A 16,324-nucleotide genomic window follows, 5' to 3' on the forward strand; every position below is an offset into this window, starting at 1 on the left:
CAGATGTGGAGCCCTGGTGTGTTGGCTGAGGACGAAACAGCTTGCTTCTGGTTGTGTGGTTATCTGGGGTCTGTCCCACCTCTCTAGTCACAGAGCGTGAAGAATAGTCCAGGAGCATATCCCGAACATGCCTGCTGCTAGTGCTTCTGTTTATGCACTGGAGATACAATACGCCCTTACTGACTTGTACCCTGTGTGGTTTAGGCTCAGCAGGGCAGACTGGTAACGCTCTCCCTAGTGGTGTGGAAAAGCAGGAGAGACTGCATGTTCACAGCTAGAGATGAAAACAAAAAAGCAGTCAAGTAGCACTTCAAAGACTAACAAAATAATTTATTAGGTGAGCTTTCGTGGGTCTATCCCGTGGAAGCTCACCTAATAAATTATTTTGTTAGTCTTTAAAGTGCTACTTGACTGCTTTTTTGTTTTGATAGTATATAGACTAGCACGGCTCTCTCTCTGTTACTGGCTAGAGATGAGTGTATGGATGCGCCATCAGGGTGTGATATCCAAAGAGCATCACAGTGCTTCACAAACACGAGTTAGTTGAGCTTCTGCACAAGTTGCACAGAATATTTGTAACTGGTTCTGAAGCTACCTGAAACTTGTTGCTCTTGAGTTTTGTCCCTGATGCTAGTCAAGTGCATGAGCCTAATGCAGGCTTTGAGTGACTTTGAGTTGACTCTGTCTCACTGTGCAAAAGCTGGAGCCTCCCACTGAGTTGGTCTGAAGAGCTTGTTTGTACCTGAAGGGTGGAGAACACAGGTTCTCTCAGAACAGAGCGTTGGGGTGTAGGCACCCTCTGGTGGATGACTCTACAGCCACGTTCTCCCCAGTCTCTTGTGATCAGCTCTGCTCACCACGTGCTTGTGGGGGGGTGTTATCTCAGCTTTCCAGGCAGAGGAGCGGGGCCAGTTCTTCCAGAGTATTTCAGGGTCTAACGGTGCAGCTAAGGGTCTCATATCAATGGGAGCTGGGTGCTCATTCACTTGGCTTGCCTGCATCTTAGGTACCTAGCTACCTTTGTAAGTCACCCCCCTGGACAGGTTAGATCTGATTGCCATGAGTTCATAACCAGAAGCTCCTATTATTGTGACACTTAAGCTGTGTCTACACGTGCATGCTACTTCGAAGTAGCGGCACTAACTTCGAAATAGCGCCCGTCGTGGCTACACGCGTTGGGCGCTATTTCGAAGTTAACTTCGACGTTAGGCGGCGAGACGTCGAAGTCGCTAACCTCATGAGGGGATCGGAATAGCGCCCTACTTCGACGTTCAACGTCGAAGTAGGGACCGTGTAGACGATCCGCGTCCCGCAACGTCGAAATTGTGGGGTCCTCCATGGCAGCCATCAGCTGGGGGGTTGAGAGACGCTGTCTCTCCAGCCCGTGTGGGGCTCTATGGTCACCGTGTGCAGCAGCCCTTAGCCCAGGGCTTCTGGCTGCTGCTGCTGCAGTGGGGGATTCATGCTGCATGCACAGGGTCTGCAACTCGTTGTCGGCTCTGTGGATCTTGTGGTGTTTAGTGCAAGTGTGTCTGGGAGGGGCCCTTTAAGGGAGCAGCTGGCTGTTGAGTCCACCCTGTGACTTTGTCTGCAGCTGTGCCTGGCACCCTTATTTCGATGTGTGCTACTTTGGCGTGTAGATGTACCCTCGCAGCGCCTATTTCGATGTGGTGCCGCACAACGTCGAAGTTGAACATCGACGTTGCCGGCCCTGGAGGACGTGTAGACGTTATTCATCGAAATAGCCTATTTCGATGTTGCTACATCGAAATAAGCTATTTCGATGTTGGCTTCACGTGTAGACGTAGCCTTAGAGATTAAAACCCCGTGTGGTCTTCTCCTTTGAATATCTGACCACACGTGCCTTGTCAGGTCTTGCAGCCAGCCAAATGGATAGACCCCAGTAGTCTGATTCCTGGCTCCTGGGTCTCCCTCGTTGCCTGGTACATCTCAGCTCTGAAATGAGTGTAATATGCCGGATGGAGGTGTCACTTGCTGTTTTACTTTGCTGAGATAAACCTTCCGGGAAACCCTTAAGCGTGACCTTCAGCTGTTGGAACTGTGGGAATAGAGTCAGTAAATCAGTGTTTCTGCCAGCTGTTGCAAATAGTTAACAAAGTGGAGGACACAGTAAACCTCTCTGCTGCAGTCTCCACTTTAATCAAAGGCACCAAATACAGCTGCCTTGCTGCCAACACCTAGAATAGAGGTCTATTCCAGCCCTGTGGCTCCAGATAGGACACCTCAGCCACAGCTCTAGTAATTCCAGGGGCAAGAGCTGAAGACAAAGTACTGTCTGACGTCCCTGCATCCCCCCAGCTCTGCTTTGCAAGCACTTTGAGGTGCTGCTCATTTGCAGAACATGTATGTGTTATGTAGTAAGCGTCAGGAATTAATGATCCACGCAGCAACTGAGAACTTGCGTGCTAAGCACTCTTGGAAAAATAACTGGTTTTCGATCGATGGTAGATGAGAAGAAAACCCCATCCACCCTTTCCAGGGGTGGGCAGGCTCGTTTCTTGTATCTGTACTCCTGCAGGAGACAACACTGCCAGCTCTCTTCCCCAACTCCCTTTCTGTTTGGAGAGGCAGCGATTCCACCGCTCGTTATGAATCATGAGTTTAGCAGCTTCTGGCAGATCATAAATCAGGACTCTGGAGTCACCAGGACAAATCCCAGGATGTTTAATCTTTAATATTAGACGTGTTTAAAGCAGTGAATATTTCATGAAGGTGCTGTTGCATTTTAGCACATCATTAGCTGTCTGCTTCATCCTTACCCCCCTTTGCAGACAGTTCCCTTCACAGTCATCACAGCTGAACCCCCATTTCCATCATTCTGCAAACAGAGCGGTTACCTCAATCCCCCTAAGATATTTTGAAGGTTTTCATAGGGACCACAGGAGGCATGGGTATTTGTTGATCTTGTTAACTCTGTCTGGGCATCCACACCCCTCCCCACAACATCTTTCCGTCCTTCTGGCCATGGTGGGGTGTGGGCAAACAGAAAGTAAGGGGAAGGTTTGCTTTGAATAATTCTACCACCCCCACACGCTCTGCCTGTGTTTAAAAATCTTTCATGCTGAAGGGGAAAGAAGGAATGAGGGTTGGGGAAAAAATCAACAGAAGCTTTAAACAGCAACTCTATGTGCAAATCCAATTAATCTTTCATCCTGCCATCTCTTGCTCTGGGATATGTATTTCTACCAAACAAAGAATCAATCTGGGCCAAGTATAGTTAGGTCTCCGGTGTGGAAAAATCATGATGCCTCCACTAATGCTACCAGGAGGGAATGGAGTGGGGGAAATCAGAGAGTGAGGCCTTGGGTGTTAGGTAGGGGGGTGGGGAGAGCTTGGGAGCAGGAAGGAGAGGTAGAATGGGACAGGAGGTCAAAAGAGACAGTTGTTGTCATCGTGTTCCCTTCATGGGAGGTGGAAAACTGGGTAAGAACCAGGACCGAGAGTTCCAGTGGTGAATCCATGACAGGCCTGAAGCCTTGCAGTGGGAGCAGGACTTCAAAAGGAGTTCTGTAACCAAGAAGCCAAGGTCCAGGAGACCGGGAACTGGGGAGAGATGGTTCTGGGTTGCTGCTTGCCAAGCGAGAGTCATGATGAGGTAAGAGGGGCCTCGTCCAAGTGTGAATCCAGCCCAGATCAGGCAGGGACTGGAGGGCATTTCCACCTCTGGGTGAGATGTCTGGTCTTTATTGTGAACTGAATTGGTCGTAGACCATCCCGTAGCACACAGATGCTTGACCCTCATAATTGGCATTTGGTTGCAACTGGCTGAGGCGGGCAAGAATGTACTAGGGAATGGGACTTCCCTTTGTGAAGAGATTTTGCCTGTGTAAGGAACTGGGGCTTTACTCATGAGGGGGAATATTTTGTTCTGCTCTGCTCTGTGGCCTGAGCTGTCCCTTCAGCCCCTGGCCATCACACTGGTGCAGGCCAGCAAATTCCGCCATCCCTCTCGCATCCATCACAGGAAGGAGACACAAGCCATAAGCTTGCTGGCTTCTGAGCCCCCTCAGTTCCCAGTGATTTCAGTGCGAGTGGAGGATGTTATGTGCTCAGCTGCTTTGTGCTTCAGGTCCACATAAAGCAGGAGCAGGCAAGTGGGCACTCACTGGGGGAGCTATCCAAAACCAGAGGCGCTCTCTCCCACATGCATCACCCAAAGCGCTCTCACATCTAGGGAGGGGCAAGGATGGAAGGGATGCGGCAAGGAGCCCTAGAAGTGACAGCTGTGGATGGGTGGTGGTGTGGGGGAGGAGGGCATACACAGTGATTCCTCGTGTGTTCTCTGCAGTCAGAGCTCGAATCTCTCTCCTTCCCCTTTTAGGTGACTGCAGCTGTCATGAAGGCTATGCCCCTGACCCAGTACATCCACATCTGTGCATACGCAGTGACTGGGGACACAGTGAAGGGTGAGTGGTGCTCCTAAGATGAATGCTCACCGCCAGAAAGCCCCCTTGGGTCCAGGCTGGCATGTTGCCTCACATGCCTCCTGATGATCCCGTGCAGATCCATGCGTCCATCCCTGCCTCAGTTTCCCTTAATCGGCTTTTAGCGAGTTCAGTGTGGCGTTCATGTAGTGAACAGTCCCCTTCAGGGATCTAGTTTGTTTAAGGCTGAATGTATCAGGCAAGCAAGACTTTAGCCTGGCATCCCTGCTGGTGGAACAGCAAATGAACCTCAGTTTGTCTGTTGGGTCTGGGTCCATCTGCCTCCTCTGTCTGGGCTCCTTACTGGTAAGGCCCTCTCAGATGGGACCTTCTTCTGGAGTTGGGCCTCTTGCCTCCAGCTGGGGATGGGATCCTCCTTCTCTGGGCTCAGGGCCTCTCATCAGTTGAACCCCTGCAAGTCTTCTCCAGATCTGGATCTCTTGCTGTTGTGCAGTAAGGTTCTTTCATTGGGACCAGGCCTCTGGCAAGAGTTGCTGCTGAAGGTGCCCCTGTTTTGAAACATCTTTCCTGCAGGAGTGCCTTTCCCCAGGTCCCTTTTGTGGGGTGCACCCTAGTCAGTTCCTCTGAGAAGCTTCTGGAACACCCCCCCCGAGACCCTCGTAAGACTTTGTGAAGCCCAGGTATTCTTCAGCTCCTTAATGCTGCCTATCCACCGAGGCAATTAACTGCTCACAGGTGGATCTGGCTCAGTTCATTCTCTTTGGCAGAGCCTGTGCCAGCTAGTGTGGCCCCTCAAAGGGCAGGCCCCCTGTGATGGAAGCTAAGAGCCATTGGTTTCTGGATGGGGAAAACAGAGCTTTACCGTTCTCCCCGCTTCCCTTTCTTGCCTCCATATTGATAAATTCCTGATGTGCGTAGTTGGCACTGGACCTGCCTGTTGGCATTGCTAGGTGAGCTTGAGCCCGTGTTTTCTTTTCCTTGCCAGTTGACACAATGTGCTCTTTTTCCCCCTCTGTCTCGCAGGCCTTGGCCCTACACAACGCTCGAAAGAGGCTACGACTTGGTCACAGGAGAGCAAGCGCCAGAGAAGATACTTAGGTAAGCTGGATGGATGGTCAGTCCGTCCCTTTGGCAGGAGCTGCCTGGACGCATCGTCTCTGCATGGGGAGCACTCCAGCAGGCTTTGTAGTCACTAGCTCCTGCTGCCATCTTGGTTTCAGCCTGTGCTCCTGAGGCTCCGTTTGTAGTCAATGCCTTTGGAAGACCTGCTCAGCTTCTTAACGAGGGAAAAGGGCTTTACCCTCTGGTCACCATCCCCTTTGGCAAGCTCCTGAGTCAGGAAGCAAATGAGGCACATGTGAGCTCCTCAGTGATCCACTGTGTTCTCCAGATTCAGAGGGTTCAGTATGCCCACTTGTACGTGGTCAGTCCTTCTGTCCATCTCCTTGCTGTCACCAGCTCTGGCCCTGTTCCCCTGTGTTGGCTTCCTGGAGACCAGGAGACTCCATTTTCCACCATCAAACCAGCTGATACTGAAGAGGGACCTAACACTTGCCCTGTATTTCATGTGCTTATCCTACACTCTTGCCTCTCTCTCAGGTCCACTTACAGTTTGGGTCAGGGCCTCTGGTTGCCTGTTAGCAAGAGCTTTGTGGTGCCGCCTGTGGAGCTTTCCATCAACCCTCTTGCGAGCTGCAAGACAGATGTCCTGGTGACAGAAGACCCAGCAGATGTCAGGTAGGGAATCAAACCGTCTTGCAGAGATGACTGGTAGCTCCCTGTAGGTAAGACACCAAGATGCAGTACCTCTCCGATGGGAGATCTTCCTGTCTCCAGACAGGACTTTCTCTTGGGCTGCACGTAGCCTTGAATACTTCATGAGGATTTTTCCTAGCAAGGTGCGTGGCTGGAGATTGGCAGTGAACTGGCCTTTCTCTTGAATCTTCATCCTGACATTGGCAATCCTGCACACGCATCAGTTTCTTGAGGGAGAATGTGTTTCCCATGCCTATGTCTTCTCCAAACCCCCGTATGTGCTTGAGTCAGTAGAGAGGCACCAATATCATAAGTGAGATGCATGGTGAGAAGAAGCCCCTTATTAGGTTGTTTAGTTTGTCTGAGCTTAGGGCTGGCCTGCATGCACAATTTCTCAGGTTTCAAGAAACTATGTTTTTTCTTTCTTTCTTTTTTTTTCTTCTTTTAATCCATGCAACTAAACTGGTGCAGATGCTGTATGGGTTTTCTTAAACCAGTTGAAACCTGGCTTATGCTGGCGTATCTTACATCAGAGTATTCACCTCTGCAAGCTAAACAAGAATAAGGGGTCAGAGATGCTAAGCATTGAAGTGGCTAGCGAGAGTCAGATGCTTGTGTGATTGTGACAAGCATTGGGGAGAATGGTCTTTGCAAGGTGCATGATGGAAGGGAGTGAATGTTTGTTTCCTTGACTTGGCAACAGATTATTCATCTTTCAGAAATGCTCGTATAAATTCCAACAGATATGAGTCTGGGGAGCAGTTCTTTCTCCTGGCTATTAACACATTAGGTATTGGCTCCAGGTGGAGGTGATGGATTGCTAGATACACAAGTTAGGTATGCACACAGCTCCCAGCACATGACTGTGATGTCCAGGTGGGGTCAAAACCCTAATGAACAGAGTGCACCAAACCTTGTCTTGTTTTTATGCATTTTTCTCCTGTCCCTGGTGGATTTTGTTTTGCTTCCCTGGCCTGACTCATCCTGTGCCCCAGACTTTGGTTGGCTGGTCCTGGTCTCGTTCAGGAACTGTATCTAAGGGAGGAACCTCTGAAGGAGAAGAATGTATGAGTAAAAGTGGGGGCTGGGAAGGAGGGGGGCTCTGTGGTTATAATAGTTACTTTGTGCAAGCCACCATGTTCCCCATGAATTAGGGCAAATCAAGAATAGGTTAGTGTCTCAGAGACTGCCCCTAGTGAAGCTGTGATGGCTGTCAGCTGAGTGAATTTAACACAGTACAGGACATTCCTCATCCCATTTGATACATAAGGACTTAGCTATGCTGCCCTCCTAGAGGTGGAAGTGTGAGCACCCTTTCTTGTACTCCTACCCCCAGTGAATGTTCCCTTTAATTTTTCCATCCATGTAAAGAATAAGTTTTGTTATGTGCACTGAGGCATGTGAGGATGTGTACTGACAGTGGAAACACATGCTGCTCGCTGTGGGCATCTGGGTGCTCTGCCAGTCAGCTGGGTGGCAGATTAACCTCTCCTGGGTGGCCGCGCAAGTGTACAACCTACAGGGAATGCTGCCCCCCAAAATCATGAGTCTGCCAGATCATTCCATGGTTGAGAAGGAGCTAGCCTGGTTCTGCTGAGATCTCTGGCTCTTCCCCACCCTCCCCTGCCGAGGGGGGTGTGGGAAAAAACCTTTCCTCCTGAGTGTGAGACCTCACTTCTCTCCTGTATGCATCCTCATCCATGGTGCATTCTCTGGCTGCAAACTCTAAGACATCCATCCATCCATCCATCCATTTACGCAACAGCAAGGGTGTGGTCATGTGCGTGTCTTCTCTTCATTCACACGCAAGCTAAGCACCCAGTCTTTGTAGAACAGTGTTATCTAATGTGTTGAGAAGGCAACTGCGAGTGAGGACACTAGGTTCTATTATCTTACCACAATGCCTCTGGTCTCTCCTCTCTGCCAACTAGCCCACTTCTCCAGTAGCCTTCTGTCTTTTTTCCCCTTTTGCTTCCCAGAGGTCTGGGGGTGTGGGTCTTGGCTGCATGCACACGGTCCAACTGATAACCTTATTTGGAAAGGGAAGGAATTTTCCCCGAGTCAGATTGTCAGGGATCCTGGGAGTTTCACCTTTCTCTGGAACATCGGACATGTGTCACTTGCAGGTTTAAATTAGTGTAAATCATGGATTCTCTATAACTTGACTCATAGAACAGTACAACTGGAAGAAACCTAAAGAGGTTGTCAAGTCCAGTTCCCTGCCCTCGTGGCAGGACAAAGCACTATCTAGACCATCCTGACAGGTGTTTGTCCATCGTGCTCTTTCATACTTTGATTATAGAGATTCCACAGCCTCTCTCTGCAATTTATTCCAGTGCTTAAACACCCTGACAGGTAGTGTTTTTTCCCTAATGGCTCATCTAAACCTCCCTTGTTACAATTTAAATCCCCTGTTTCTTGTCCTATCATCAAAGCTTAAGGAGAATAATTTCTCTCCCTCCTCCTTGTAACAACCTTTTAGGTACGTGAAAGCAGTTATTATGGCCCCTATCTTTTTCAGTATATGCAAACTCAGTACTTTCAGTCTTCCATCAGAGGTCATGTTTTCTAGACCTGTCATTATTTTTGTTGCTGTGGACCATCTACAATTTCTCCACATCTTTCTTGAAATGTAGTGTTGAGGCCTAATCAGCACAAAGTAGAGTGAAAGAATTACTTTTTGTGTCTTGATTACAACACTCCTGTTAATTCATCCTTGAATGACGTTTACATTTTTTTTTTTGCTTACCCCCTCCCAGTGGTGTCATATTTAGCTTGTGGTCCACTCGAACTCCCAAATCCCTTTCTTCATTGCTTCTTTCTAGACAGTAATTTCCAGTTTGGGATGTGTGAAACTGGTTGTTCCTTCCTAAGTGGAGGACTTTGCACTTGTCCTTATTAAATCAACCTCAGATTGTTTCTCCAGTTTGTCCAAAACGTTTTGAATTATAAATCCTCCAAAGCGCTTGCAACCCCTCCCAGTTTGGTATCATCTGTAAATTTTATCAACATACTCTCTCTGTTATTATCTGAATTGTGATGAAGATAGTGAATGTAATCTGTTCCAAAGCTGATCCCTGTTGAACACCCCCCGCTTGTTATCTCTTCCAGCATGACTGCTAACCATTGATAACTATCCTCTGTGAACGGTTATCCAACCAGTTACATGTCCACCTTATAGTAGCCCCATATAGGTTATATTTGCCCAGTTTGTTTATAAGAAGGTTATGTGAGCCTGCATCAAATGCTTTATTAAAGTCTAGGTATGCCACATCTACCACTTCCCCCTTTATCCACAGGACTTGTTATCGTATCAAAAAGGTTATCAGGCTGGTTTGACATTATTTGTTCTTTAGAAATCCATGCTGATTGTTACTTAGCACCTTATTACCTTTCAGGAGTTTTGCAGATGAATTTCTTCAGTATTTGCTCCATTACCTTTCCTGGCACAGAAACTAAGATGATTGGTCTTTGATTTCCTGGATTGCCCCTGTTTCCCTTTTTATAGGGGGGCACTGTACTGGCCCTTTTCCAGTCTTCTGGAATCTCTCCCATCTTCCATGACTTTTCTGAGACGTTAGCTCATGGTTCAGATACCTCCTCAATAAGCTCCTCAAGTATTCCAGGATGCATTTCATCTGGCCCTCATGCAGTGAAAACACCCACCTTGTCTAAATGTTTTTTTTAATTCTACTTTCTGAACCTACCTCATTTTCTCCAGCATTCACTATGGTAGACTAGTGAATCACTGCCAGCGTCTTGGTGAAAACCAAGACAAAGAAGTAATGAAACACTGGTGCCATTTCTAGGTTTTCTGCTAGGCTGTGGTTACCCTGTAATTGCTCTTTTGGGATACATAGCAATGACTCCAGCCACGGGGCGGTGTTGATCGCAGGATGGAGGGTCCAGCCACGGGTAGGTTCCAATGAGTAATCTGGGAGGGTGGCTTGTGGCTGTGAGGGGAGCAGCATGTGGTGATCCATTCAATTTCTTTTGGACACCACTGCTATGTACATTTCACAGGGGAGACCAGTGCTTCTCAGATTGGGGGTTCTGACCCAAAATGGAGTTGCAGGGGGATCACAAGTTTATTTTAGGAGACTCATGGTGTATCACCCTTACTTCTGCACTGCCTTCTGAGCGGGCCAACTGGAAGGCAGATATGGTAATGCCCAGCTCTGAAGACAGCACCCTGCCAGCAGCACTGCAGAAGTAAAGGTGGCAATACCATGCCCACATCACCTTTATGCTGCGCTGCTGCTGGTGGTTTCTGCTTTCAGAGCTGGACTCCCAGCCAGCAGCCGCTGCTGTCCAGTCCCCGCCTCTGAAGACAGCTGTGTCACCAACAGCAGTGCAGAAGCAAGGATAGAAGTGCATCCCAAAATAGCAACTCCGTCACTAAATGCTGCGGTGCTATTTCAAGCATGATACTCCATTTCTGGTAGCCCTCATCATACGAGGGGTAATGGAAGCTTCAGATAGCCACTCATTTTGAACTTTGATGTGGCGTGGATAGCACCAAGTTCAAAATAAGTTATTTCAAGTTATGGCTACACTGGAGCCATAGCCTTATCGCTTTTTATTGAGTAACATTCCTCCACTCTCCTTGTTCTTCCTCTCGCATCTAATGTATTTGGAGAACGCTTTCTTGTAACTTTTTATGCCTTTGTCTAGGTTGAGCTACTTTTGTGTCTTCACCCTTCTACATTTGCTCCTGCATACTTGTTTTATTTGTTTATATTCATCCTTTGTAATGTGGCCATGTTTCTACTTTTTGTAGGACTCCTTTTTGATTTTCAGATCCTTTGGGATCTCCTGGTTAAGCCAGACATGAGGACTTAGTAACTCGGTTAGAGGTCTGGTGCAGAAGTGAGTGTGTGAGAGTCTGCAGCCTGTGGTATGCAGCAGGTAGGACTAGATGATTGTGATGCTCCCTTCTGGCCTTAAAGTCTATGCATCTGCATATAAAACATCCTTTCTTACCTTGTCTGTAAGGACAGCACCTCCCCTTCAAATACTTCCTGAAGATCTATGACTATCTCCCTGCCTGTCACACCTGCAAGACATCTAAGAACATAACAACTGCCATACTGGGTCAGACCAAACGTCCATCTAGCCCCGTACCCTGACTTCTGACAGTGGCCAATGCCAGATGCCTCAGAGGGAGAGCACAGAACAGGTAATTGTCAAGCAATCCCACATCCTGTCATCCATTTTCAGCCTTTGCCAAGCAGAGGCTAGGGACACCTTTCCACCCCATCCTGGCTGATAGCTATCAGTGGGCCTAGCCTCTGTGAGTTTATTTAGTTCTTTCATGAACCTTGGTAAAGTCTTGGTCTTTACAACATCCTCTGGCAAGGAGTTCCACAGGCCTACTGTTCACTGTATGAAGACAAAGTTTATGTTGTTAGTTTTAAACCTGATATTCATTAATTTCATTGGTGACCCCTAGTTCTTAAGTTATGGGAACAAATAAATAACTTTTCCATATTCACTTTTTTCATGCCTGTCATGAGTTTATTGATCTCTATCATAACTCCCCTTAGTCTCCTCTTTCCTGAGCGGAAAAGTCCCAGTCTTTTTAACCTTTTCCATATGGCATCTGATCCAAAGCCCTAATCATTTTTGTTGCCCTTTTCTGAACCATTTCCAATGCCAATATATCTTTTTTGAGATGAAGTAACTGCATCTGGGGGATATGGGGTTGTCTGGGGTAGAGGTAGTACCTTTCACTCTCCGGCAGCTGAGCCTTTTCAGGCGGACGGAAGCACTGGTCCTCACCCACCACTCAACTCTCACTGTTGTCTCCTAGCAGCTGTTGTGCATTACAGCGATGCCATCCCCTGGGCAACTGCATCAGCTCGCAGGTGAAACACAGTGAGGAGGGTCTGGCCTGTCTCACATACCGACTTTATGGAGGGACTTGTTCCTTCTCCCTTCTAATGCACAGTGTCAACGGTAGACCAGGAGGTGTGGTGCTGCAAATCGACAACTCCTGTGAAGGCGGACGAAGACGCCCCACTGCCGTGTGGGTTATCCTGGGAAGGAGAAAGGCTAAGGGAGTAAACCCTGACAGAAAATCCGGAGGGGAGTCCTAAGGCGGTTCTGTGTCAACTTCTGGCACTGTCCCGGCAACTCCTGCAGCTGAGCTGGTACCAGACGTGGAGGTTATCCTCTCCTTTGGACTATATCAGTAAAGCCGAGAGGGGGGGCCTGGTGTCTGGGCAGCCCAGGGTTTCCATAAAAATTGCCCAGGCTCGTGCCTGGAGAGGTACTCCAGCATCGCTTAACAGCATTGAACCAACACGGGAGGCAACAGATACCAGTTATAAGCTCTTGCTCAATTGGCGTAGAGAGCGAGCGCCAGGGGTTGCTTCCGACGGTGGGAGAGATCATCGCATCTCATTGGACAGTCACCGCCCGCCTTAAGGTTGGCAGTCCCCAGCCAATAGGGTGCTGTCTCGCCACAGTTCACCTGCCTCACTGCGTGCATGAGGTTTAAGGTTCCCAAATCTGACAAGTGACTGAAATGAGCACCAGACAAACCAACAAGACCTGCCAGACACCCGCTACATATGGAGCAGATGTAGCAAGGACTGTCACTCTCATGTGGGCCTCTACAGTCACAGTCAATGCTGCAAATGATGATCTTAAATGGAGTTACGAAGGGCATGATCCATAATCTGTGCAGACTGAAGGATGCCTTGGAGCTTGAAGCTTGGAACCACATCTGTATGCAGTACTCAGAATGTGGGCATACCATGGATTTATGTAAAAGCAATAAGATTTTCTCTGTCTTATCCTCTTGCTAGTGATTCCTAGCATTCTGGTTTTGTTTGTTTGTTTGTTTGTTTGTTTGTTTCTTTGACTGCTGCGGCACATTGAGTGGATGTTTTCAGAGAGCTATCCACAGTAACACCAGGATCTCTGCCTTGAGTGGTAATAGCTAAATTAGTCTGCCTCATTTTGTATGTATAGCTTGGATTATTTTTTCCAATGTGCGTTACTTTACATTTATCAACATTAAATATCCTTTACCATTTTGTTGCCCAGTCACTTAGGTTTGTGAGATCTTTTTGAAGCTCTGCGCAGTCTATTTTGTTCTTAATTATTTTGAGCAGTTTATTGTCATCTGCAAGTTTTGCTGCATCGCTGTTTATTCCTTTCTCCGGATCATTTATGAATAGGTTGAATAGGATTGGTCTTTGGGGGAAGCCATTAGTTACCATTTCCTATTCTGAAAACTTACCCTTCTTTCCTACCCTTTGTTTCCTGTCTTTTAACCAGTTATCAGTCCATGAGAGGACCTTTCCTCTTATCCCATGACAACTTAGTTTATTTAAGAGCCTTTGGTGAGGGACCTTGTCAATGGCTTTGTGGAAATATAAGTACACTGTACCTCTGGATCTCCCTTGTCCATCTCCTTATTGACCCCCCTCAAAGAACTCTGGTAAATTAGTAAGGCATGATTTCCCTTTGCAGACACCATGTTCGCTTTTCTCCAGCAACTTATGTTCATGTATGTGTCTGACAGTTTTATTCTTTATGGTAGTTTCAACTAATTTGCTCAGTACTAACATTAGACTTACGAGACCTGTAACTGCCAGGATCACATCTAGAGCCCTTTTAAAATATTGACATCCCTTTAGCCATCTTCCAGGTACAGAAGCTGATGTAAAGCATAAGTTACAAACCACAGTTAATAGTTCCACAATTTCACATATGAGTTTTTTTCAGAACTCTTGGGTGAATGCCATCTTGTCCTGGTGACCTGTTACTATTAAGTTTATCAGTTTGTTCCAAAACTGCCTTTAATGATACCTAAATCTAGGACAATCCCTTAGATTCCTAAAATGAATGATTCAGGAATCTTCCTAACATCCTCAGCCATGAAGACGGAAGCAAAGTATTCATTTAGTTTCTGTGCAATGGCCTTATCATTTTTGAGCGCTCCCTTAGCATCTCAATCATTCAGTGGTCCCACTGATTGTTTAGGAGGCGTCCTGCTACCTAGATGTTTGTTTGTTTGTTTGTTTGTTTGTTTTAAGAAAAAAGCTATTACTTTTTGAGTTTTTGGCTAGCTCTTCTTCAAACTCCTTTTTGGCTTTTCTTGTTATGCTTTTACACTTAAATTCATAGAACCATAGAATTCTAGGGCTGGAAGGGACTTCAGGAGGTCATCTAGTCCAGCCCCCTGCCTAAAGCAGGATCAACTCCAACTACATCATCCCACCCATGACTACGTCAAGATGAGACTCAAAAACTTTTAGGGATGGCGATTCCACCACCTCTCTAGGTAACACATTCCAGTGCTTCACCACCCTCCTAGTGAAATAGTTTTTCCTAATATCCAACTTACACCTCCCCCTCTGTAATTTGAGATCATTGCTCTTTGTTCTGCCATCCATCACTACTGAGAACAGCCTCTCTCTGTCCTCTTTAGAGCCCCCTTCAGGAAATTAAAGGCTGCTATCAAATCGGCCTGCTTTCTATTTGCATTACTGGAACTTACAAGTTAAGTTGGGTCTCCATTATGATGTCTTTGAAAAGTTTCCATGCAGTTTGCAAGGGATTTTACTTTTAGATTTTACATCTACTTCCCTAGTCCAACTGACAGCCATTGCTAGCTGTCTGTCAGGGAGAGCCGCTGTTCATACATAAAAATGTAAAGCAAAGCTATGACCCCTCTTCTCAGTGCCCTCCATCATGTGCTGATTTTCTCATTGCATTGCAAGCAGTTACAGTAACTAATCCTTCTTGGGAACGTGTACAGCACCTTGCACATACAAGTATTCTGCCCTGACTTCTTGTGTGACTCTGGCTCTTCTCCTCCAGCCTTCCTTTCGCAGTGCAATATGTGATGTTTCTACCATGCTGTCTATCTGTGGAGCTCAAGTCCCTTTGGACACAAGTATTAGTCCAGGTTTCTTTGGGGTAGGTAGGGATTTGCAATACTTACCAGACTGGACAGTGCATTCACCTGGAGGTTCATGTCATGCCCAAGTCATGCCGTAAGTCAGTGACAGAGCCAGGGTGCCAGTTCAAGAACCCATGACTCCCCATTTTATGCTTTATTTACTGGACTGACTTTTCCCACAAAAATAATAGGCCCCAGCCTTGCAGGGTTTTTGTGCGAGTTGCTCATTTGGTATGAAGCACTTTGTGGTATTGGGGTAAAAGGTGGTAGGGAAGATGTAATGTGTTCGTACATTTGTAATATGTCCCAGTCCATCTACCTAGGAGAATATTGTCTCTCTCTGCCTCCAAGTTTAGTCCAAGCTATTTTAACCAAAGCAAAATCTATTAAGCTTGATTTTCTTATGACTCCATTGAATCTCTTCAAATGCTGATCCCTTTGGGATTCCTGAGATTACTGGCCACTGCTGAGAGGGTGAAAGAACAAACAGAAGTAAAGGGGAGACGGGAGAGGCTTCAGGAGCCAAGAATGTCACCTGTGCCATGGTAAATGAAACCTAAATTTATAACTATAGATGTCAATATTGGAGTTTCAAGGTAAAATAAAGGGAGAACATTTCACTGAGCTTGACTCTCACATGTGAGAGATGCTAAATTATTAAAACTTTAATAAATGCAATAATAAATATTTGATATTGAATTATGGAAGTTTTCACAGATACAGTGGAACCCCCCCCCCAAAAAGAAAATCTGTTATATCTGCATGCAAACTTAAACACTGCTCAAATAAGGATGGCACTGTCAGCTCTGGTTCCTCGGTATCCCAAGACAGATGACAGCCAAGGTGATGGAAACACAGCTTGATGCTGCTGCTTCTCTAATCCAGTGATGCATTCAGTGCAAGCACATTCCAGTGATAGAGGTTTTCTGCAGTCCTGAAAATAGGTAAGACTGTTAAGAAAGTCTGATGCAGTCTTGTCTCAGTAGTGGAGGGTTCTCAGGTACTTTCTCTTGTAATAGGAAAGGTGCTTTGAAAGCTTAGTTCCCCAGGAAATAATCAAATGCATTTTCCTGATTCCTCCAATGTGTCCTTGTGGCTGAGATGCACTCAGGGCATGTTTACACTTAGAGTTAGGGGTGAGTGAGTCCCATCTCATGAAGATATGTGTGGGCTAGTGCTCAGAGTCAGCACACTAGAAAATAGTAGTGTATCACGGGCAGTGGTGAGCAGTGACATAGGCTAGCCA

The 16,324-nt window shown here is 46.9% G+C and overlaps 1 protein-coding gene across 2 annotated transcripts in view; it reads left to right on the forward strand.

Moving 5' to 3' along the window:
- Window positions 1–16,324, forward strand: part of ASTN2 (astrotactin 2) — a 708,908-nt gene that overhangs the window by 322,324 nt on the left and 370,260 nt on the right. For both annotated transcript variants that reach the window (XM_075015031.1, XM_075015030.1), the window contains exons 8-10: window positions 4,343–4,427; window positions 5,430–5,504; window positions 6,006–6,143. In XM_075015031.1, coding sequence (XP_074871132.1) covers window positions 4,343–4,427; window positions 5,430–5,504; window positions 6,006–6,143 — 298 coding nt within the window. The remainder of the gene's footprint in view (window positions 1–4,342; window positions 4,428–5,429; window positions 5,505–6,005; window positions 6,144–16,324) is intronic.

Source organism: Carettochelys insculpta, chromosome 21 (genome assembly GCF_033958435.1).
Source record: "Carettochelys insculpta isolate YL-2023 chromosome 21, ASM3395843v1, whole genome shotgun sequence".
Classification (NCBI taxonomy): domain Eukaryota; kingdom Metazoa; phylum Chordata; order Testudines; family Carettochelyidae; genus Carettochelys; species Carettochelys insculpta.